Genomic DNA, 25,376 nt, shown 5'->3' with positions numbered 1-25,376 from the left:
TAATCTTATAATTATCAAATTCTACCCGATAGAGGTGAAGACAGACAAGCGATATGTATGACCACTAGTTCAAAAACTTATGTAAATCTGGTTAAAATGGGTGAAAAAGTTTTGGGCACCATCCTGTATAGCTGGGTGGGTAAAATGAAAGGATAATGAAGGAGTCTAGAATAAACAATTGAGATTGACTTTGCCCAAATAAAGCGTACAAAGGGATTTATTGTACGGTGATTTACATATACGTCTATCGCATACAAAGGACATCATATAAATCTATCTTATTGAATATTTTCATTCAGTGTTTCCATTTTCTTCGCTACTGATGTAACTCAACCCTCCGTTTAACATTTTATCTAAAAGGCTAGTGTGATTTGTAATTTATCTATCTTGCAAACATGAATTTTCTGCGTATTTATACAACCTGTTCCCATGATGAATTCGCACAAAAGTCTTTTCTTAATCAAAATTTAATTGTTATGTAACTACGATTAGTATTCACCTGTTTAAATGGCTTAATAAGCAATTTATTACAAAACAAACGGTTTCTAAATTGCTTCAAGCAACAAAACCTTAAAATTGTTACTAGAATAGAAACATCGAATCTCATAATATAAACTATAAACTAAATAACTAATAACATATAAGGGTTATTTATTACACTGACATTTGTACGGCTCATATATAGTATTATAAAGGGATATAGTGGTAATAGTAAAGTGGAGAGGTTAATACTATGAAAGAAAAAAACTCATTTATACATACCAGTGGTAGAATCGAAATCGTGGACGCCAACTGGGCTCTTTCAAGAATCCATTCAACATTGTAGCCAAATTTACAAAACCATAACACATCAAGAAGAACCTGAAGAAGAAAAGAAAAGTAGACGTAAAACAGCAGATTGTCAAGATTAAAACAATAATTATTTCCGTTGACCATTAAATTATTCACAAAAACATAGAAACAAAAAGCAGATCCAAATAGACAAATACCATTTATTGACTTAGAAATTTGAACAATGTTCGTTCGAATTTATTTACAATATTGAATGATCGTTAACTATTTGTTTGTGCTGAAATAAATTATTGAATATTGGATAACAAAAAGCAGTTATATGTATATATGATAAACGAAATAAGGTATATTACGTGGGAGAGAAATAAATGAATCGTAAATTTGTTCGAAACAGTCACTTTGATAAATTTAGACAATCAAATGAAAGGACGAAGTTTATCAGAACTATGTGATATATTACACTTTGAACAATTAGATCACAGATTTAATTACAACAGGATTTATATATATATATATATATATATATATATATATATATATATATATATATAATGATAAAGGTTATTTAGACAAATTCGAGGATAAAAATAGTGGATGTAAGGAAGAAAAGATCAGTACAACCCTAGATGTTAAATTGATATTGCCTGGATGGATTTAGAGTAAATACAAATTGCTTTTGTGTAGAATGGAGGAGGATTTCAACTTTCGTTTGCTTATGGCTTCAACAAACCAAAGTATTGTGAGGAAAGCTATAAAGGCTAATTTAGGGTTAATTTTGTGAAGTTCACATTCTTGCACTCCGTCTGTGTCGTCAAAAACAATTTGTACTTACAGTAAACCTACTTTAATAGTATTGATTTGTTGTTCAGAGTGATACAATTCTTATTGTTTGTTGACTATTATCATTACTTTTCTTATATTCCAATTTGTCTACATTGACATTAATTTTTCATAATTGACTGTCATGACAAGTAGAAGGGTGGTTAGGTTGTTTGAAACTTATTAAACCGATATATAACACGGTCTTGAAAACTTTCGAATTCTGGTTGCATTTATCTGCATTAGTTTGAAGTTGGAAGTAAACAGAGTGAAAACAGGCATTCGAAAAACCGAAAATTGTAACCATAACACGTAGAGTACACTTTTTATGAATACAGTTTTAAACTCTACATAACCGTGGTCTGCGTGTTTATAGAGATGAAAGTACAAAATGTACGGCTTCTAGGAAACGTCTGTTCGATTCAAAGTTTACCTTCCATAATTATTTACTTGTACAGAAACAATGGTAACATGTTTTTTATACAGATAAATCTTGGAAATGCTATTGGATAGTGTCCTATAGACCTTTTGAGTATCCAACAAAAAGATACAATAAATTGTGAGGCTAAATATAACAAATAAAAATTGAGGATTAAGTCAAAAATAAGGTTTACTCCACAAGTGATTATGTTAATTAAAACTAAAACGGTTGAATGTTCTAGCAAACCGTTATTCGAATTACTAAAGGAATTATTAATTAAGTATAAATGAAACGTTATTCACTGAAAATTGGTTTATCTTTTTATGAGGATAAAAGGTACAGAATTATTTGTAGCTTATCACAGGTCTCTGGAGCATGAAAATAACTTATACATGGTATCGTATTGAATCATTCAGTATAAAAGTTAACCTTTGACATCTAACTTCAAAGTACGTTCATATTTAAGGTAAATGAATAGATAACATATGTAATGTAATAATGCCTGACGGTGGTAATACTACGAGACTGGTAAAGATGAGACACGTTTAAAACTTAATAATGTCAATGAAAAAGGGTTGAGAGTGATGTACAAAAATTACACTGGGACACAACAGACGTAATTGGAGGTATGGGCTTTGTTCATCACCAGTGTCATTAAATATAACATGAATACAACCAAGAATTAGAAAACTGCAAAATCAATGAAACATGCAAGGAAACTAATCTTACTTAATAACTGAAGCTACTCTTTGAAGATATGTTTAATTTGGAACGAATGTACGCTAGGGAAATATTGAAAATCAAATGCGAATGGACGATTATTTCATTCTAAGTCGGAAATTTTTTGGAACGCACAACTCCGACTTGAAAAAAGAAGTGAGAGAAGTAAAAGCTTCAGCAATATTTAAACTGGTTTACAGGAACCACAGTCGATTATACCGTGAAATTGTCAACGTAAGGGTGAATCAAGGCATCCCTCTATAATTGGCATATAATTCCCATTTAAACATTAAAATTAAAAGACACGAAGTTCAGTGAAGGGATCTCTTTTCAACGAATTTATTATCAAGCTGTACAATCGTATATATATATATGAAAATGTTTTGTTAAAGTACTAATTCCGTGAGGAAATGTGAACACTAATAATCAAGATTATAATACTGGACTATGTAATACGAATAATAACAATAGATTGAGTGAATATAATAAGATGAATAAGATGAATAAAATGTTTTGATTACAATAATTAAAGGTCATAGAGGTGTAAAAGAAATAAGATGATATGATGAGTATTCATGAATAAAATAATGAGAATAAGTAAGGGGAAATAGAGTAATAATAATAATAATAATTGAATGATAATAATAATAATATTAAGGCCATGGTAACGATAATGATAAAACGTACTTCTTTTGTACGTATAGTTCTGGTTTGAGCTCGTGGATGGTAAGAGCTTCGGCTACTTTTAGGAGTTTGATACGAAGAAATCTTGGTAGATTTGAACGAATCATATAAACAACCTTAAAATCAGACTGTGGATTCGTCGAATGATTACAGTCGATTAAGTGTTCAAGTATAGAACTTCTAACTGCTTTCCTTTCACCACTGTAGAACCAAACTGGTATATGTTCTCGTATCCGAGTTGAAAGCGAGCGCTGGCTACGGCCGATGTACCTTGCTCCACAAGAGCAGGTGAACTGGTAGATGCACATAGAGGCGACCAGACGCGGAAGCTTATCTTTTATGGATACAGAAAATAAGTTCTTACTAGTGAAGGTTATTCGTAGTTTAGCAGCGTTAAATGTCCTTTCAATCGTTGTTGTTAAACGATTTTTAATTATGTCTGATGTTCTATCACCTTTAAATTCCAGACTTATATAAAGGCTTTTCTTTGGGACTGAATAACTAGTTTTAAGTAATATCTTATTTCATGAAGTGGGAACCACATGAAAGTAAATTTAGTATTACGAAAAAAATCAAAAAAAATGGGTTAAGGATTTTGTTACATGGTCATCTCTCTTCAAATCAAACGAATGGCTATGAAACTTTAGATTTATAGACTGACATTTCAGTATCAATCAGTTTATCAACAAAAAGTGTTTGCAAATGAATAGTCATATAATAATCGTAAACTATTCAGTGACATAAATAACTGGTGGTTTTTGTAATCGATCGACATGCAATTTTCTGGAAAATATAGTTATGACTAGAGCCTATAAATTGTTCATCAGATCGGTTAACATGTAATTTTCAGAAAAAATTGTTATAATTACATAGTATGAATTGTTTATCAGAAACTGTATTATTTAAAAGCTTTAAACAACAAATTGGGCTAATTAATTCAACGGTTTAGTTTTTTTTCGGTATCTATATGCAAATAAGCTTATCTGTTATTGTCTAGTGAGTCTTCTATCTATCTGCCTGAATGTTTCATCTTCTTTTTGTTGATTTTGTTTATTTATATACATGTATGATGTAAATAATTCGAATTTCAGAGTTTCTCATTTAGACAAATAGGAAAATATGATCAAAATAGAGCAACATGTTTTTCGTCACAGGAATTTGTTATGTGATCAAAAATAATAACAAAATCGATACTAATCAAGTGGTAAGGTCGTATTTGAAATAAGCGAAATCCAGTATTTCTCAAATATTCGGTTGTTACTACATGAAGATTAGACAACATTGAACCTTCAGAACCTGATCATGATTTGTGAAACATTTAGTCAAAGTTATTTAAATCTACGTAAGCGATGAGTATGCAACAGTAAAAAACAGCTGAATACTATCAAAGATATTTACGCAGTAAAGTATTTTACTTGTTTTGTAATTTTAAATGGATTTTTAAACTGAATTATGCCTTAAATCTAGTTTATTTTAATGTAAAGCATATTCGTAGTAGTTTAACTTACAAATTAAATTTGTTCCTGAAAGTAGGCAAATATGGATTTAACCATAGAATTTTGTATTTTTGTGGTTGACAATTTACAGACAATATGTGTCAATAAGTTTCACTACTGTTTCTCAATGGTAGGAAATTTAGTTGAATAATCGATAGCTAGAACATTATTTTTCTCATTTTAAAAGTGATGCAGTTTAGAATTAATATTTGTCTGACACCATGGGATTATAAACCGGGTATATATATATATATATATATATATATATATTCGAAAATAAATGTTGATTTATATCATGACCCGGATCGTATGTAAGAACCTACTCTAAGCCGTATCGAGGCGGTGCACTAGGAACTATATGTCTTGTTTTTATTATCGTTACATTTTAGTTTAATTCCATATCTGGATTTAGCAAACACATAAATTAAGAACATATAATAACGTCGGCACTATGAAACTCTGTCTCTGTAGCTTATAATAAAAGAAAACAGCATATATATCATCCAAGCAAGTAACTTGTTTTTAGTCTAGCATGTTAGATAAATAGGGCTATTCGATATAAATTTTGTTCTGTTTATCATCCATTAGCGTGATGTCAACGATCTTTAATAAACAGCTACTTCCACTAAGATTGATACTCGAGGCATGCAGTTCCGATTCTACAGTCATAAATAAGTTAAGAAGGACATGCTTGACTTTACATAGAATTAGCATAATCAGTTTCTTAAAGATGTTATATATAACTTATTACCAAAAATGTAATCACGGCCCCTTGCTAACGTTTTCAAACTATTTAACGATGAACATGTTGAATAAATGACCGTGTTCCCATAGCCTGATCGATAAAACCAGATAAAATGACTTTATTTTCCGTTCAATGACCGAGAAGCTAGAAAATTTACTAAACTATAATTAATAATACTAACGAACATTAATTACAGTAGTTATTTGTAGGTAATCTTTACTTGAAATAAAAACTCAAAATAGGTTTTTTCTGTATACATTATAGAGTTTTATTACGCTTACTGAAACGTCATGAAAATTTATATTGGAGTGAATGAAAAATCGAATGAGGAAGTGATCAAGCTACATGCTTGTTGAGAAGAGATACAGCTCTTATTACAAAGAGACATTTATAAGTCCAGAGATTCAAACCTTGAAAATATTTAAAGATTGCAATAGTTGTTTATCGTGATTACTTATAGCTTCAAGACTTAACTAGTTACTTCTACTGATTTTACTGTAAAACTTACAGATGGTAAATTAGGATATAGTGTTTAGTCAACTACAGATCATGTTTCCAATAAAGTTAATGAAATAAGTGATGATATATGTAGTTGGGCTCACCTCAAATTCAGTTTATCTATTTCATCATTTTTGTCAATAAACAAGAGCCCAAGAAAATTATGTAGAGAATGAATAAACTTCTGTCACAAAACAAGTGATATATATATTATGTAGAACTAAAATGTTTTCCCGAAAAGCTATTCAAAAATGGGCCTTTATAGAAACGAAAATGTATGCAAACTTTTTTAATACAAAAGAAGATCATGAAAGTCATGTCAAATTCATAAAATCTGCAAAACGACTTGACGTCTAGACCACTGAGCCGACATCCAACCGTGTTATTGTCTAACCAATCCATGATATTGCGCGACCATCTTCCATTGGCTTTGGTGAGTAACTGTCTCACACTCGACATGGTTGATGATCGTGGATTGGTTGAAGTTAAAAAATAACATCGTTGGATGCCGGCTCAGTGGCTTAGGGGTTTAGCGTTCATGCGCGAGACCATAGGTACTGGGTTAGAGTTCCTCATAAGGGATCGTGGGTGAGTACTGCTGAGGAGTCCCATGCTGTGGCAAAACGGCCGTCCAGTGCTTCTAATTTTTCAATGGTTCTCTAACGTTGATTGGTTCATGGTCTCATTTACAACCCAATAAGCTCTATAATCCTATACTGAAAACGAATTAGGTATAAGATTTATGGTAGTGCACACTAATGATACTTTATTATATCTCATGGAATCTAATAGGATCAATAGTGTTTTTATTTAAAAAAGCAAAGTACTTTCGAACGGTAGTGGAAATAAATGAATCTGTTACAACGAACACGTAAATCATATAATTATTGATGAGCCATTAGATAGATTAAGTAATAGAATAATATAACCTAAAGTACATTGAAAGTGCATCATGTAGCTATAAATACATTTATGTTTATAATAAATGGTAAAGTAGGAAATAAACGTATAGATCAACATTCAATAGAATGTTACAAAATTATTGTAATGCACAAGAATAGTAAAGAATAAGATGTTCATATGTCCAATCCATCATATCAGTAACTTAGTAGAAGAGATGAACAGTTAGAATAAAATCATACTCAACTAATTTTTACCAAGTCAATCCATTATTAATGGAATTGTTTAACGTAAAAGTAATGTTGATTACTGAATTTTAGCTTACGATACCGCTAGTTCTGCTACTAGATTTTAAATCGTCATTCATCATTGAAGAGGTGGCCTAGTGCTTGTTAAGTTCACAGATAAGCATAGTCTCCAATAAAGGTATTTTGAAATTTACTAAATCCTATAAACCTCTCTAAAGAAATAATCTGCGTAAAAGGGCTAACACAACTGATTACTCCATGTAACAATCCTTTAGTGTACAAATAGTACTATGCAATCATGAGTTCTGTATTCACTTGTTTGTAAAGAAAAGTAATTGTTGGAATGATACGTATTCTACGGTATTTTACAATAATTCGTGTATGTGACTGACAAACAATTCGTATTCACAACATTATTTATCCTGCTTATATTATCTACTTTGATATACACGAAGCAACAATTAGATATTTATCAGATATATTATTCAAAATATTGACAACAAAATGTATCGTTATCAAAAGATGATAAATTTGTAGCTGTTTTTTTTAACAGACTTGTTTGTATATAAGAACTTCCGTCCAAATTTGATCTAATAGTTTCGCAATATTTGAGTCTCGAGTTGATGTGAGACAATAAGGAGAAAGAATATTTTCGTAAAATCTCAGAGAATGAATTTGAGGTAAATCCAACGTTTCACACCACATGTCTCATAAGCACTAAAGCGTATACCTATTTTAAACATTGTTAACGTGATTGGATGTCCTGTTTAGTGTACAGTTAACCAGAGAACCATGTACTTATTTATATACGATAATTTTGATGTTTGATTATATTTCGTTGTAAAAGCTTGGACCACATTGCCAGGCGAAACGTTGGATTTACTTCTAATTAGTTCTCTGAGATTTTACAATTACATTCTTCCCTTTTAAGACTTGTTTAAAGTTATGAAAGTGATCACCAAATAATAGTACTAGTCAGTGATTACAATTATTTTTAAAATAATGTTATTTCAAACAGCCCTGTAAATAAAAAAACTTTGACTACTATTCATTTTCAATTTAAACTAGAGAAGATACTAGTGATGACAGAAAACAATATCTTTTCTATGAAAAACAAACAAATTAATTACGCATGAAAGTACTAATAAAATGAAATGATGGAATAAGGAACTATTTATTCAAAATTGAAATCATGAGTCAATTGAAGCTAGACCACCATGGAAAACCTGGAAACACTGGACGGCCGTTTCGTCCTATTACGGGACTCCTCAGCAGTGCGCATCCATGGTCCCGCACCCGCGAGATTCGAACCCAGGACCTGCCAGTCTCGAGGCAGAGCCCTTAACCGATAGACTACTGAGCCGGCATCATGATTTTAACTTTGAAAAACACTGAAATCTCCACAAATCCCCTTCCGAACTATTTATTGTAGTAAAATCAATGAAAAATGACAAGCGCCAGTATAGATGACATACAAATTAAGTGTAGCACTGAATTGAAAGTATCATATGTAAATCAGGGGGGATTTCTCACTACGTGTAATTATTCTTAGGTATACCATTCTGAACAAAATTTCTAATTGATTACTTGGTGTAAAAATACGATGTAAAAAAAGTTTTCTAAGTAAGTAAGTGTGTAAAATGGTGTAAAATCCATTTTCTCAATAAACAGTTTAATATTAGGATTATTATTATCACCATTGAATTTCTGTTTACCACTAAATAATAATAATAATAATTTATTCTTCCATAAATAAACAAACAACATGATAACTATTTAAAAAAATGATGAAATTTGAAGTAGAAAACAAAATATTGTTGCAGTCCATTATTTACAAACACATCTAAGATATTGTTCATTTTCTCACTCAGGCGTTTAGTGAAAAAAAAGAATAAAATTTGTCGAAAACTCGATTAATGGACAAAACAATTTTGGAAAGTTATTTTGTATACGTGATGGGAAAATCAACTAGATTATTTGATAAATAACCACTTTGTAATAAATACGAGAGAGGAAGAGATGTATATTTGTTTTTAGCCGGTGAACAAATGACAAGCGATAGAAAAAGGTTTTGATATCAGTTAAACTACACAAAAACAAGAAAATGAAATCTGAAAAGGAATATGACACTTTTTATTGAATTAAAACTATTATTACAAATTATTTGAAATGTGTTCTGCTAAGATTATTGATTCCAATGAAAGATAGAACACACCTAATTAGAAACATAAACTGTATGTTTTTTTATAGTCATACCGTTGAACTTTTAAAACAGCAAGTACATTTTTGTAACAGTGAATAGTAAACATAAATTCTTAGTCAAATAGAAATGAATCCTACATATAGGCTATCAACAGTGATATAAATCAGTAAGAGAAATGAGTTTTGAATTGGTATTCCTCGTGATATTACAGTATACGAAGGCAATAAGCGAATATATTGTTAAGGCAACAGTATGATGTAACAATAATTTGGGACTTAAAGCACTTTTTATGACGTAACTATTAGCATGAATTATGGATACACAGAACTACCCATCTGTCAAATGCAGTGTAGCATATATGAGAAAGTTCTAAATAAATAATTAGGCAGTAATTAATTCTTAACTATGTATCAGGTAACGATGGTAACTATGAAAATAAACTAATATTGTTCTCACGTAATTTTTTTAAAAATCTATGAAAGTATGTACAATAATATAAAAAAATCGGAGCTATTATTAGTTATACACGAATCACGAAGTTTTAAACAAAAAGGAGATGAAATGGTTATCAGTGATCCATCAAAAGATTATTAATTTAGGATTATTGGGAATATGACACAAGGTTACCTTTTACTTTGAGTGTGTAGTAACAAAAGTAACTCAAATTTTACATAATTCTACAAGTAATCATTTCATGCTGATCTTCTGGTTAGAAGTTGTAGATTTAAGTGAAGTTTGCGAATTATGCACAAGAATAGAACTATGTGGTTGTAGTTAATTTTGAGGAATTTTAAACCAGCTGTTTCCATAGGATGAATGGTATTTGGAAATACGACAAACACACGGAATACTGCCTCTTAAACTGAAGAGGCTCACAAAGATCTAAACATAAAACCTAGAAAACCCTGATTTTATTCAGTCATCCATATAGATTGTTAGATATTAGTCAGTTAGGCATCCTACGAACTTATTATAGTCATTTATATATCTGTAAACACTTCCTCAATACATTGTTAGTTAAATATTAAATTCATGGAACTAGCCATTTGTACGATCTTATTCTTGATTCAGTATTTGATAATAATTTTGTTGTGTGTTAGAATTATAAGTATTTATTGTGTTCGCTAAGATCTGAAACTGATTATTTATTATCAATAATCTTTGGAAATCAAGGGCGCCAAAAATGAAATGTGCGCAATGAATAACTATCAATTTTAACCTCTCTGTAATATCACTGTTTTCATCACTAAATAGCGTTCGTTAAAAAGGCAATGAAAATCAGGAAGCATTAGTCAATTGTTTCGTTCCATTATATGGTTTTTTAGCAGGACAATCCCATGACCATATAAGCGATCGAACTCACGAAATACAAGTATCTCGGCGAGCATATAAATCTTGAGTCCAAGAGGTGAGATCCAAAGGACTACACGTTTAACATTATTAAGTTGAAGGTATTGTGCACCCATCATCTATCACCATTCATAATATTTGTTTCACGCTCGACAAGGCTGAACTTCGCTGGTCACGGCTTTTTTACTAACAACGCTTATTGCATTTTTCTATTACATTAATTAGAATGATAAACGTAATGTTACTATGTCATTGGTTAACTTCTCGATTTCTTTACACTCTTTACAAGTTATTTAATTTCTAGTAAATATGGAATATGTAACTAGTTTAATATTTAATGATTTAAAAAATCTAAATGCAGAATGCATGGTCTAATGATTTCTGCTTAAAATATTTGGCATAATTTTTTTCTACAAAAATAATATACACAGAAATTATGTTGGCCTAGGTTTTACCATGGTATTTTCTTGTCATGTACATACATTTATATAACTTGGTGTCTGGATCTTACTTCTAATAAAAAGGAAGCATCATGAAATGATTTATATAAACTTCAGAAATAAATCATATTGTATGTAGCATATGTAGTATGTAGCATAAATAAATATAAAAGACCTATTGATTCTTTGTAAAGCAAACTATTGAGAAGATAAGTAGTTATACATATGGATGTTTAAAGTGAAACCATTTTAAAATGTTTGTGACTGGTAACATTTGAAGTCATTTGTTAATGGGCAGTTCGATATATAGGGTTTTTTTAAAAATACATACTTAGTCATCGTTGGTTAATGACACTCATAGTACATTTGTGTAAAAACTATAAAAGATTAAAACAGTACTGATGTGAAGATTGAATGTAATATTTGAAGTGTTTTTAATGAAAATAAAACGAAAGAAACAGACAAAATGAAGCATTCGCGGAAAAAAATATAACTGTATTTTCTCTTGCTGTATTTAATAACAACTCTGATCAGTTGTAGTGTGATGATTGTATAGATTATTAGTTAGGGAATACTATTCTTTCACGGATAACTCAAAGTTTGATAAAGAGTTCTACGTGTAATGTCATCAACATCAACTTTACATTAGGATATTTTATTACAAACAGAAAAATTACAGTATGTGTTGGACATTTCAAATAGATAGAATCAAGTCTAAATTATAATAGTTTTTTGTTAATTCGTTACTATAATTATTTATACGTAGTCAGTTAAAGGTTTTATTAACTGATTCACAGAGACTTCTAACCATGCATATATAAACTGTATTGTTATGTACAAGCAAAACATAATAGGTTGCATTGGAAAACCCTAGAAAAATTCCAAATACATTGTAGAACAACTATGTGATTAGTTACATATAATTATTGGATATAACGACCACAATAATTAAAACTAATTACAGGTTTATACAAAAATCGCAAATAACTTGTTGTGTAAATCCATTTCTGATTGTTTATAGTTAATTTAACTTTGTAATAAGACAAATAAAACGGATTTATTAGGCAGAAACTACAAAGACAAAAACCGAATTAAACGTCATGTTTACTGTGTAACGTATTTTTTACTTATAATCAGTGACCAATGTGTTACTGTTCAATGTATTGACTCATTTGAACAGGCAATAACTTTTAGACTACGATTAATAGAAGAGATTGATTCACGAGAAAATAAATCAAACGCCTTATGAATATTTCAGCCTATTAATACTAAAAATTTCAGCTGACGAGGACAATCTAGTATTTGATGTTAGGTGGTTGGAAGTAGAGAGTATCAAGATGCTGTGCTAGTTATTACTCGCCAGTGAGGCTTATTTATAGCCATCAGGCAACCGATAATCCGTGTCATCTACTTTTACACTTTGAGATGTTATTGTTGCCCTTTTACGACATTAACTGACATTCTTGAGGATTTAAATATTTTCAAGTACCGACAATTGGTAGGTAAACTAATGTCATATTTTAGGCTAAGATGGATAGTGGCTGGTAGTGGAATCCAGGACGTGCGTTTCGTCCTATTTGGGACTCCTCAGCTGGATGTACCGGCATCTCAGAGTTGATGTTCACTTTAGGACTCGAACCCAGGACCCTTCGCTTCAAACGCTATCGCGTTATCCACTCAGCTACTGAGTCATGATAGCCACTTGCTTGTGCAATGTGGTGAAGTTTGAATTCACTTAGTTTTGTTTGTTTGAATCTTCTCACTATCCATCTTTGCTTATAATGTTTGTGAATTAAGGCTATATAGAGGCAATACGCACAGTATGCACATATGCCAATAAGAGACTGATCAATCGCAGTCCTAAATATCAATGAGAAGATTCAAACAAACAATACTAAGTGAATTTAATGTCATATTTTGTCTAGATCTTCGAGCTGATCAATAAAATCCTACTGATTTTAGGCGTATCCTGCGATAGAACTAACATATGTCGTAAAGCTGGGTTTCTGCAATTTGATATAATTTCTCTTGCGCCTTGAATATGGCCGAAAATCAACTACTGCATTTATGTGTGTCTGAATATCAATCAAGCTTTTGCTTCTTCTATTTTTATTATGGGCCGTATGTTAATTTTCAAACTATTCAGTCTCTCTATTTTGTAAATAAATTACATATTATTATGCTCTTTTCTTTGTAACAACGATCAAAAATACCGAATACATACAAACCAAAGATAAGTTATGAACAAAGAACACAATAAAACATACATGGTTATCAGAGGAGTTAGATAATCTATTGAAGCGATTAGTATACCCAGTTGTGCAATTCCATAACATAATAGTTGTGCACGTAATGGTTCACCACGTTTTGTAATCACTTTGAAAACATCCAAGAATGGCATAACATTGTCTTGGGCAATGGCCTGTAGAAGTCTTGGTGCTCCTAGACGAAGTGTTTAAGAAAAGCATATATAAAATGAAATATTATTCCGTTTTACCCAATGCTAGAATCTTCTGTAAACAATTAAATAAAAAGTTTTAGGAAAAAATTAACCAAATAATTAAGCTAATTATCGGAACGACGAATTGGATAACATTGAACGTTTTGTAGGAAATTGATTAACAACCATGCATATGTTGGATTAAGTGATATTAACCAATTGTGTCAAATTTGATATATTTTCATACAATATCGTTTACAGTTAGAGCAGATTAGTCATATATTACGAAATCATTGAATACAACGGGTGACAAAATTTACAAACCAAAAAAAATTATTGCAAGCTTTTTTTCTGCAGAAAGTAAATTCATTGTCTGATAAACTCATTTCTTTAGTATACTTTTAATAGAGACTAACAGACCATTCTTCCAATGGTGTTTGTGTAACCGACATATTAGTTATTACATTAATTACTGTTAAAATGTGGCGTATTCTATATTGCTCTCTTTATCCAACTTTTTTTTCTTACTCTCATACGTTACACAATGAATAACCATTTTCTTTCATCGTTTAATTCCACTGTAAATATTAATTAAATACGAACTACTAGAAAATAAGAACATTGTAAAAGAATCAATTAATCTAATATCTTTTACATTAGATATGACCAACAAATATAGGATTGCATAATTTCACTGGGAAAGAAACGTTAAATATGCGATCTACTTTCCTTCTGTATGTAGAAAAAAATTAACTACCAATTAAATATATGTAAAGTTCTTGTACAAAACAAATTACTTAAATAAGAATTGTACTTTGTTCAACAATGAAAGAAAGAATTCAACATACTAATTATATATATTACTAATAAAATGAGATTATTCCTTTTTATTAGTTCATGTAAAACTCATTTGTTTTATATAAACATTTTATTTTTAATGAATGAAAGTAATTAATAACAATAATGAATTTTAAACGGTTCAATGACATTAAATTTTATATGGATTATATGTGTATGATAATACGGATAATAATAATAATAATAATACAATCAAAATAATTCACTATTCAAAGGAAATGAACTATTCAATATTTAGAGGATGAAAAAATTCAACGGATTTAGTCACGAATTAGAAAAAAAAAGTGAAATTGGAGCGGAAAATTTTTTTAAAAAAAAGAAAAAGAAATGTGTATAGAGAGTAATATCATGTACAAGTAAATGGATTAATGGAAATTTCTGATGGTAATAAGTATGAGTTTAATAAAATTTTGAACGAACAACTATAGTATTCCGATGTAATATATATTTCTCAGAATAATAATCGATGTATTTTACATAAAAATACATAGGTTAAGTGAAAAAGCTTAATCAGTAGTATTTGTCGAAGTATATTTCCTACTCTCAAATAATTAACTGATGGAAATTTTAGTATAGTGATATATACATATAAAAATGATAAGAGACTGAAACGAAAATCAATTTCAATAAGAATAGACACGAAATGATAGCACAGAAATAGGTTTACATAATATGCTAATACGAATGCTAAATTTAATAGTCTTTCGTAACAATATATTTTTCTATTACAGAATATTACTTATTTATGTAAATGGACCTTGTTGATGAGGACGTTTAGCCAGAAAATGGAAAAGAAAGTGAAAATCAAGGGAGCAGATATTTTTTTTTTCAGTTCTATATATATTTCAGTTCCGATGACAGATCGCCACAAGCTTAGACTTGACCAGAAGTGTTCGAGAAGAGAGCCTGTACAAGGTTAATCTATTTCTTTGGTACGCCTTTCAATGACAAATACCGCCATAGAAACTCACAATTAACAAATTCGAACGGTGCATTAAGGTCAAGGAGTACAACAATAGTATGGCATAAAAAGTATGTTCATGTTCCAGAATCTCCTGAGGGGTATACATTTGGTCTATACATCCAAGTCCAAGTTTGAAACCAGCCCGATTTACTCTATTTTGCTCTTCACAATCTCTAGTTAGACGTCGAAGAATTATTAAGGCTAATATTTAAGAAATTATAAAAGTTAAACTAGTTCTTCTTTGACTGTTACAAGAGGATTTTTGTCATTTTTTATTAACTGGAACGATCAAAGATCGAGACCAGTCGGATGGGCTGACGTCCAGTTCCCAGATTTTAGCTAGGATTTCAGTTAATCCAACAGCTAAAACTTGACCAATATTCTTGAAAACCTTAGGAGTAAGGTCATCAAGTTCTGCTGTCCTTCCTCGCTTTAGATTGCTTATGGCCTTTTTGATGTCACAAAGAGTTGGAGAACTTACATTAATTTTTCCATTTGGGTTGCTTGGAGATAGTGGGTAACTAAAGTGTAGCTGAAGGTCAGTTGTGTTGTTCCCTGAAATTTTCTGACCATCGGTTTAATATCCTGGTTTGAGAGTGAATAATAGTCCTGTATTTTTCATAGATGAATTCACTAACACTTGAATATTTGATATCCGTTTCCTCGAAAAGTCTAAACAGTTGTTTATTGTTACCTATCGCAGCTACTCTTTTCATTTTTTCTGCATTTGCTTTTAACCATTGTTCATGATCATTACGTAGGCTTTTTATCATCCTATGTCAAAGCCGCTGCGGAGAGATGATCGGATACAAAATAAAATATATGACAATACATTTCAGTTTTTGCTTCAAAAACTACTATATAGTTACTGAAACCCATTACCGATTGTTTGTTACCATTAACACAGTATTATTATTTCTATTTCTAATAAGCGTGTTAGTTGACTATAGGCTTTTAAATTTCTTGATTCAGTATCTTGTATTATGGTCTTAAAAACATCTATTTTATCAATTTGAAGTTTTGTCACAGACCTTTAATTGTTAGGACCCAAAAACAAACAGTACATCATCTTTTTTCTTTAATAAATTAAAAATTGTCAATTTGCATGTTTACAAAGATATGTTTGCAAGTGATAAGTTGTGTCTAATATAATCACAATTAATCTTGAACACTTAGTGGACGTAAGCCAAAACCATATCGTATTATTATGTAAAGTTCAAACAATATTGTAAACTACTCACTGAATTTATTTCAGCTAAATAATTCATTATTACTTTATTAGACATAAGGTAAAAAATTAACATTTGTAACGCATACCAAATGTGAGTTATATATTTGAGTATGCTTGACAGAATGAACCTGAACAGTAATAATTTACTATTTTCAAAACACTGAAACATATCACTCATCCATGGTGTTGACTTTGGATTCATTCTAACTTTTATAATTAAACATAAACTCTAACTATCATTGATGAATATCAAGTAATCAATCTTACATTATTCGAAGACTGGTTATACCATTCCACGTTTCTTATTCCCAAATGAATCTTCAGGTATTCGAGCATCTTAACCTAGCTGGTGTTTCATAATATAAAAAAATATTTTTGAATGAAAGCATGTAGAGATTGAATAATTCTCAACTTCGTCTGAATTAAACATTGGAATCAGTAAGGAAAAAGTTTACAAACCAAGTAACGATTGACAAAAGTTTTATTCTACTTTGTAACTTAATAGCAATATATGCAGGAAATTTAGCATGAAATCGAAATTAGATGTATCCCCGATAATTTTTATGATATGCAATGGACGATAGAGTTAAAATCGAATTGTCTACCATTTTGAAAACATACAGTATGGTTAATACTGGCTTAAACTTCATTTTCTGATGGCGATCATATAAAAAAACACTAGCTCATCACATGAACATTTATTTAATAAAGCGTATTCATCTTTAGTAATCAAGCAACATGAAAAGAAATTTAAAAAAACATCACATTGTTTATTGCCAACAGATATACGCATATCCATTAAAAAAATATTAAAAATTGTTTAACATTCAACCTGCTTCTGATAAACTTAGACGTCAACATACAAACAACTTAACCATTGTAAAATTGAGAAAAATACAATGGAAAAGATAGAATTTACGAAATACGGAATTTACAAATAACTAAAGAGAAAATCAACTAAATAAAATGAAGTATAGTTTCTATGATTTTTAAGTGTAAGAAAATAAAAAAGAAAGAAGGAGAGAAGGAAAGAAAGACTGAGAAACACACTTTGGAAGATTGTTAATCTTTACTATAAAAAAAAACAAAAGACTCTGGATTAGTTGAAATCCAAGTGTAATGAGAAATGTAAATTAAGTTTACTAAATAAAAACGACTTTAAACAAGAAATAATTAAAGATAAAATAGAGAGAAAACTAAATAAACATTAAAATAATACAAAAACAATGATTAAAGGAAATATCACAACACAATCATAACTAATTTAAAAAAAATTACATTTACTAAAGCTTTAAAAGAATAAATAGTTTTAGTTATTTAAAATAATTTTTATAATGCTTAATGTATTTGATTACAGATTCCGCAATGAAAGTGAATACATAATAATTCTAATTTGGAGTCTAAGTCACAAAGGTTTTTAAGTCATGAAAATAATTTATGCCTACACAAAATTCATGTTTGAATGGATGTAACAAACAATAATAATATGTAGAAAAGGAAATTAAAAACCGCTTTTTAACTACTGTTTCATTAGTAAACTAATATCTAAAAAATGTTATGGGAACAATTCTATACAGTTATCGATACTGAAAGTTAAATTCACATTAATGTTGAGTATCAAATTACTTAGCCGAGTGTTTACGCTGTATTCTACAGGGAACAGAAATAAATCATATATAAGCACAAAGTTAATATCATCCACTTAGAAATGTGATCGTTTATTTAGCTTCCTACACAGATTTATATTACATGAAATGCTTAAGTAATAAGACCAATACATGTGATACAGATTTCCTGAATTCACTGATGCTAAATCAGCTCGCTAGACGATCAAATGTATACATCAAAGTTATACCGACAATCTGTAATTTGATATTTCATTGTGCCATTTCGACTGGAACTATATCTGATTATATCAATAAAATTGTATATTATTCTGTACCAACACTTTTTAAAAAGATATCTTAACACGAAGCATAGGTAGATAAAAAACAGACATTTCTATATATTTAAGAGGCTTAATTAAATGATAAGAATAGTAATTCAACAGAAAAAATATTTCAAAATTACATACGTCAAAGGGTTGAATAGTGATGAAAATCTTAATAAAAATAACAGAACAAAACCAAACGTATGGAAGATAACTTTCCACTTGATGAGTCAGAAGAAAGGTAAAGCCATGCGAGTGTACTTATTGCACAGTGCAAATTGACAATAAAATATTGATCTATTCGTTCTTGATTTTCAATGGTTTAATAGTTGACTGAACTGAATGTTCAAAAATCTTGTTATTTAAATAAAAGAGTGTGATTAAAAAAAAGTGTTTATTGTTTAAATTATATTCAATATGAAAAATTGTTTTAGTTACAATTCTATAAATTTCATATTGAACATAGCGTATCAAAATGTATCATATTCAAAAAAGAAATAGTAAACCAAAGGCATCTCCATTGGCAGAATAATTATTCAAGAATACTTTTACTTTCTTGTTTGACACTGTTATTCAATGAGTACGACAATAAACATCAGTGTATACACAAAAGCGTTCTCATAAAACCTGATTTATGGAAGTATAGGGTATTTATATACATATATGTTTAGGACGAATCTTTGAAGTCGATGGAACACGTTGATCTGTTCATCAATAAAATGATACCGCAATATGAACTCATTAAAAAAAGATATGTCAGACGGTTATAACTACAGTGTGACTGTTTAAAATTAATTCAATTAACCATACATGAAGTTTCCATGTATTGGGATTCAATATAAACTATGTAAAGACACTGTTTAATTCGTAAGTGTATAAGAACTTATAAGTTCAAACCAGTTGTCGAAATCTATTTGTTAACAGAAGAGCTAGTTTTAAAAAAAAATTAGGTTATAGGATTATTTTGACAGAAGAAGGTTGGGATTATCACACTATTATCAGATAGATGTACATCAAAAGCCTTTTCAGTGAAACGTGTGATTGTATCAGGTGACAAAGAAATGATTACGGTATCCAGGAGAAAAAAAAAATGGAAATTGTAATCAGTCACCAAATAAATAGAACAAAGCAATACAGTAGTAGCCCATAAACTCAAAAGAATAACCAATGAGTTAGTTAATACCTGGTATTACTTATCAGCAATCTGAAATTCAATCATTTCTGAACTTAGAAGTGCATATATATGTAGTAAAACAGTGAAACTAATTTGCAGTTTTTCAAAACCGAAACGCAAACATGCTGAATGAAATGAATTAAATTAGAATGGAAAAAAGGGCGTAAAAATAACTAATTTCAAACTAATTACTGTTATTTATATCCTATACCCACAAAAATAGGTTAAAGCCTATATATATTTTTTTCACACAAATAATGCAATCAATTTATACCAGGAAATCATTACCATGTGTTAGAAGCCAAACATAGTTGAACAGTTAAAATAAAAAAATTCCTAGTTATAACAATATGCAGGAAGTTCTTTTTTTCTGAAAGCTGCCCTTTGGTTCCTTAATTTCTTACGCAGTACAACTTTATTATTATTATTGTTATTATTATTTATGAAAGCTACAATTCTCAACACTTGCAAATTAATTAATTTGTAGAAAGTGAAAAAGTTAAACTAACAAATACACTGTAGTTTGGATGTTGTGAAAGAGGAAATTGTAAATTTCTTTTTGCTTATCAATATGTACACAACTGTTAGTTGAAAAAAAATTATAAGAATTATATACTATAAACAGGATTATGACAGTTGTTTATTGTATTATAATTTGTCGATAACGAGTTAATCTAGATTTGATTAGAACAATTTTGAAATATACTTCACTTGAATTTTAAAGATTATCTACGTTTGATTTTAGACTAAATATAACAGTTATCTTGTTAATTTCAAGTAGACTCTATCAGAAATAATGTAAAGTTCCATAAAATATGAATAAAACATAAAACAAATTAAATTTATTGAAAAACCGGTTATAAAACAAAATGTAAACAAAAACAGTGATTTCCCTATTTTGGTATGGGATAAGGCGCTGAAAACAATTCAACAGGTAATTCTTCTGAGGAAAGTCGTCATATCAATTTCTTCAACACACTATGACATTAGCATTAGTATATTTTGACAGTGACTAGTAGTGGAATCCAAGATGAAAGTTTCATCCCTTTTATGAGTCGTTAGCTTGATATATATTCATTCTAATGTAAATATACACATTATGACCCGGATTTAGTGACTATTACGACCAATCTGACTAGGTTATAAAGTAAGTTACTAAAACTATATAGCCACTTACGTGTTAAACTATTATGATGTTAGTTTGTAAAGGTTTGAACTTCTTCGTTGTTGATATTAGGCCACTAATACTGATCAGTTCTTATTACAATAAATCAGTCGAAAATAAAACTTGTAACAAGAAGACTTAATTGAGTTATCCACTTTAAGGAGTATGTATGTTAACAAAGACTGATCAAAATTAAGTTATCAATAGTAGCAACAGATAATGCGCACACTAACGAAAAGATAAATATAAAAAGTAGTTTGTATGTCTTTAAAAACTTTCAGATATAACAATTATTAGTCTTTCACTTTTCCAACTATCCAAACATTACACACTAAGCATGATATCCAGATTCAAAGTGTACTAATACGTTCATAGTTTAAATAACAAAAAGTTCTAAGCTAGACCATCACTGGAAGCAACAAAGCTCTGAATGACCATTACATCCTAGGGACAGAACTTTTCAGAAGTGCGCGTCCACGAATCAACCACGAGGAATGAAAAGCATGGGCTTTTGTCTTGCGAATGAACCTTAAGACCACGAAGCCAGCATTCAATGATATGAATGTTGAATGTTAACTGATTCACATATGAGACAGTTATAGTCCTAAGAACAAGAGTGAAAATTCAAACAATTGATACAAAAATGAATAAAAGTTCATAACATTACACAAGCCGGTGGCTATCCCGACTCAGTATCTTAGTGAATAACGCGATTACACTTACAGCGAAAATTAGTGGGTTCGAACCTTGATGTGAATATCCATTCTAGGATGCACGTAAACAAAGTTGACGAGTCCAAAGTACAATGAATTGCACAATCAAGCATTTTTATCAGAGTTTATGTTCCCCAATTCTGTTGTACCAGATAAAAAGTCTTTATATTTAATTTTAATGGACATTCCAAATAAAGCGTTTTTATAACATTAAACTAAAAAAATTCGGCTAATGAATTTAAAAGCAAAGGTATATTTAATAACTTGTCACTATTTTAATAAAATTGTGTTATGACATTATGAGCTGTATATGACCGTTTATGTAATTTCAACAAACTTATTACAGGAAATTCAAATCTACAAAAGACTATTTCATTGATATATATATATTCGTTGATTACTAATAAATATCATGGCAAGAACCACCGATAATGTAATACACTATACATGCTCGAATAATAATTTACTCACTGTGCCCTTCAGTTTTAGAAAATTAAATATCATTGATGATAATGAATCAGTAGAAAATCAATTACACTTGATGATTGTTTTGGAAAAGGTGTATGGTACTTGAATGCAAAGTTATTTTGGATACTTGTAAACGTGTCAACTTCACACCTTAAAATTAGAGTTGAGGCTTCAAACGACAGGTTATTTTTATGATACGTATACAACCATTTAGTAATAATATGCTGAAAACTTACATGATTACGGTAAACACATAACATATGGAATTGTCAAAACTCCTTTATAAATTTTATTTGTACAAGTTTGCATTTTTCCATTGTTAATGACTCCAATGGAATAGTTTTTATCAGCACTTCTTCAGAGAAGAAGTAACACTGAGTAACGAAACGTCAGAAAATCTAATTTTTTTACTCATTGGGATATTACAAATATATTACTTATTTATGACAATCTACCCAATGCTCAGTTTATTCAAAATTATCAAATCAATACTTGGTAACCTTACTGTGTGAGATTTTTTGAAAATACGTCGAACAAAACGTGAAATAACATTTTTAATGACTTTAGTAAAATCTATATATCCATAAAAACATTATCATGATGTTATTGACTTTTTTGTCCATAAATATCACTAGTGATGTGAATGGTGATAGTGTTACATCTCCTTCGCTTTTCATACTGTCAATCTTATTTAACGATTCTATTATGATTACTATTTAGATATATATGTGGTGTATGCTACTTATGTCTGTTGAAATAAATAGTATGCAATACCAATCGGAAGGGGAAAACCTGGTAATGAAAAATTGAGAAGATCGAATCGAAGAGAACGGAGACGGAGAGTAATTGTTATGGCAATGAAGGAACGATGAATTTTGAGACAATCGATGAAAAAAATTTTAAACTAAGTACTGAACGTATGGTTTTCACATTCGATGAAAGTACTCTGTATTTTGTATTAAAACAATTGGTTGTCTCTCATCTGAATTTCAATCTCATGTACATTTTATTTACTACGATGAATACTTTTCAGTGTAACACAAGAGCACAGTCATATAAAATTAGCAATTGTTGCCAAACATATTTCGTTCCAGATTATTTTATCTAGGTGACCAAAAAAATAATTTTTTACTAGTAAAAGACAATTTACATAAATCACCTTATTTATTGAGTACTGCTCATCAGTTTTCTATTCACTTCAGATGATCTCTTAAAAAAACGTTTAATTTACTATTAACTAAACCTAATTTATTATATATTACTAACATACATACTCACATGCATATATACAATTATGATCCAGGTACATCCAGCTGACGAGTCTTTAATATGGTGAAATGCGCATCTAGGATTCCACTGCTAGCCACCACTTATCATTGCATATAATCAAGATTAGGTTATGAAAATCTGTTTTAAAGTAAATCAATCCCTAAAAGCTTAATAGCTAGAATTTCAATTCATTAATCCTTTGACCTATTTAGATAATTTTGCTTGTTATTTAGTATTGCAACAAGATTTTATCATCTTTAAAATCCTAGTTTTCTTTCTAATTTTTTTTCATTATTATAAAATTCCATTTCATTCGTATATAGTCGTCGTATACTGTGTTTATCAATGTTGTTGTTTACTTAACAAATGAACTGAATTTTTAATGAATTATATTCTAAATAAAATTCCAATTAGAATATGATATATGAGTAGATGATGTGATGTAGGGAGTAGGGTAAATTGGTTGATAGTTTTTTAGAAAAAGAAAACATCTGAGGAGAATAAACGAAATCCATATAATTATTCTGGTTTACATTACTATTTAACAATTCTTTCTCTGAGTGTATTCCTAAAAACAATAATAATTACTAAACTAGGACAAATAGCGTTTCAATTTATCAGCATAGGAAGAAACTCCTGAACAGCTTATGGTCCTCTGAAGCAAAAGACAAAGCGGATATAAAGAATATAAACATGTAAAGTAATAACTGGGTTAAGATTTAAATTGATTATTCCGAATAAACTGATATCATCACGTCTGTGACTCGATTTCAACCGAATTAACTAAGACTGAAATCTTTAATGAAGTGTAAAAATGTCTCAAATATGAGATGATAATGAATTCCCCTAGTACAAAACTAAAATCTTGAGCATTTAATCAATTATTAATTAGTGAATTATGATCTATACTTAGTTATCGTTGTCCTTTGAAAGTCACCATGAAAATTACTCATTTGCTGATGAATTTAATCAACGTGATGTTAATCTAATGACATATCTTTATTTGCCACATAGACTGCTAGATGTTCAGAGAGAGCCGACAAGGAGCCGTGGATATAGGTTCCGTGCTAGTTAGAATACATCCCCAAGGTCAACTTGGAATCTTGAGATGGGTAACTGATATTCTGTATAGAGTTTGAACCCAAGTTACCCAGCATCACAGCCCAAGATATTAACAGTAAGCTATTCAGGCTGTGATTGACTTCTTATAGGATTGGAATAATTACAACTGATTGATCATTGAGTAGAGATGAAGTTCTCTTTACCTAGTCCTTTAGTACTGATCAAATTGCATCGAACAAGTTATACAAATTATAACATACTGGATATACTTCCTAGTAAAATTAAGTTCGCAAAATAACCAGAACAGAATCCATTTAAATTACAAGTTTCAATACACTTTAAATAAGTAGTCATTTAAATGACATCTAATCCATAGTTAGATTGTTTTTTCTCTCTTTTTAAACATTTTATTATTTGTTAATCTATTAAGAAGACATCATAAAACGACAAACTGTTAAGATTATTTCAATTTATCGATAAAATTGGTTTATATTGATAATAAAAGCTAAATAAAATAGATAACAGTAGGAATAGGTACGTGATTGTAGCAACAAAATAATAGAATACTATGTTTTTTACTATCACTTTAAAAAAGTCAAAGATTGCGAAAACAAATTAGTTAACAAGTGACGTGTTGTAAGTAATAAAAAGTGCTTTTGTAAAAAAAAGAGTTGACTTGAAAATCAAACGTTCCTTACAATACTCTTTGTAGACAGTAAGAAAACAACCATAAAAATTATGAGGAAGATTCGAATAAATTGATACAGAGAATACTGTTTGATCATA

General features: G+C 29.7%; 1 protein-coding gene across 1 annotated transcript; it reads right to left on the bottom strand.

Annotated features, from left to right (window-relative positions):
- Positions 1-752: 752 nt before the first annotated feature.
- On the bottom strand, positions 753-13,717 carry Smp_165670 (solute carrier family 12, electroneutral k-cl cotransporter, putative; the record flags this gene model as incomplete). Its single annotated transcript, XM_018792310.1, has 2 exons — positions 753-861; positions 13,584-13,717. 2 exons carry the CDS (start codon positions 13,715-13,717, stop codon positions 753-755), a joined length of 243 nt encoding a protein of 80 aa, XP_018644316.1.
- Between the last annotated feature and the right edge of the window lie 11,659 nt (positions 13,718-25,376).

The sequence above is a fragment of the Schistosoma mansoni genome (genome assembly GCF_000237925.1).
Source record: "Schistosoma mansoni, WGS project CABG00000000 data, supercontig 0381, strain Puerto Rico, whole genome shotgun sequence".
Classification (NCBI taxonomy): domain Eukaryota; kingdom Metazoa; phylum Platyhelminthes; class Trematoda; order Strigeidida; family Schistosomatidae; genus Schistosoma; species Schistosoma mansoni.
The sequence above is the reverse complement of the archived record's forward strand: the minus strand, read 5'-3'. Positions and strand labels throughout refer to the sequence as shown.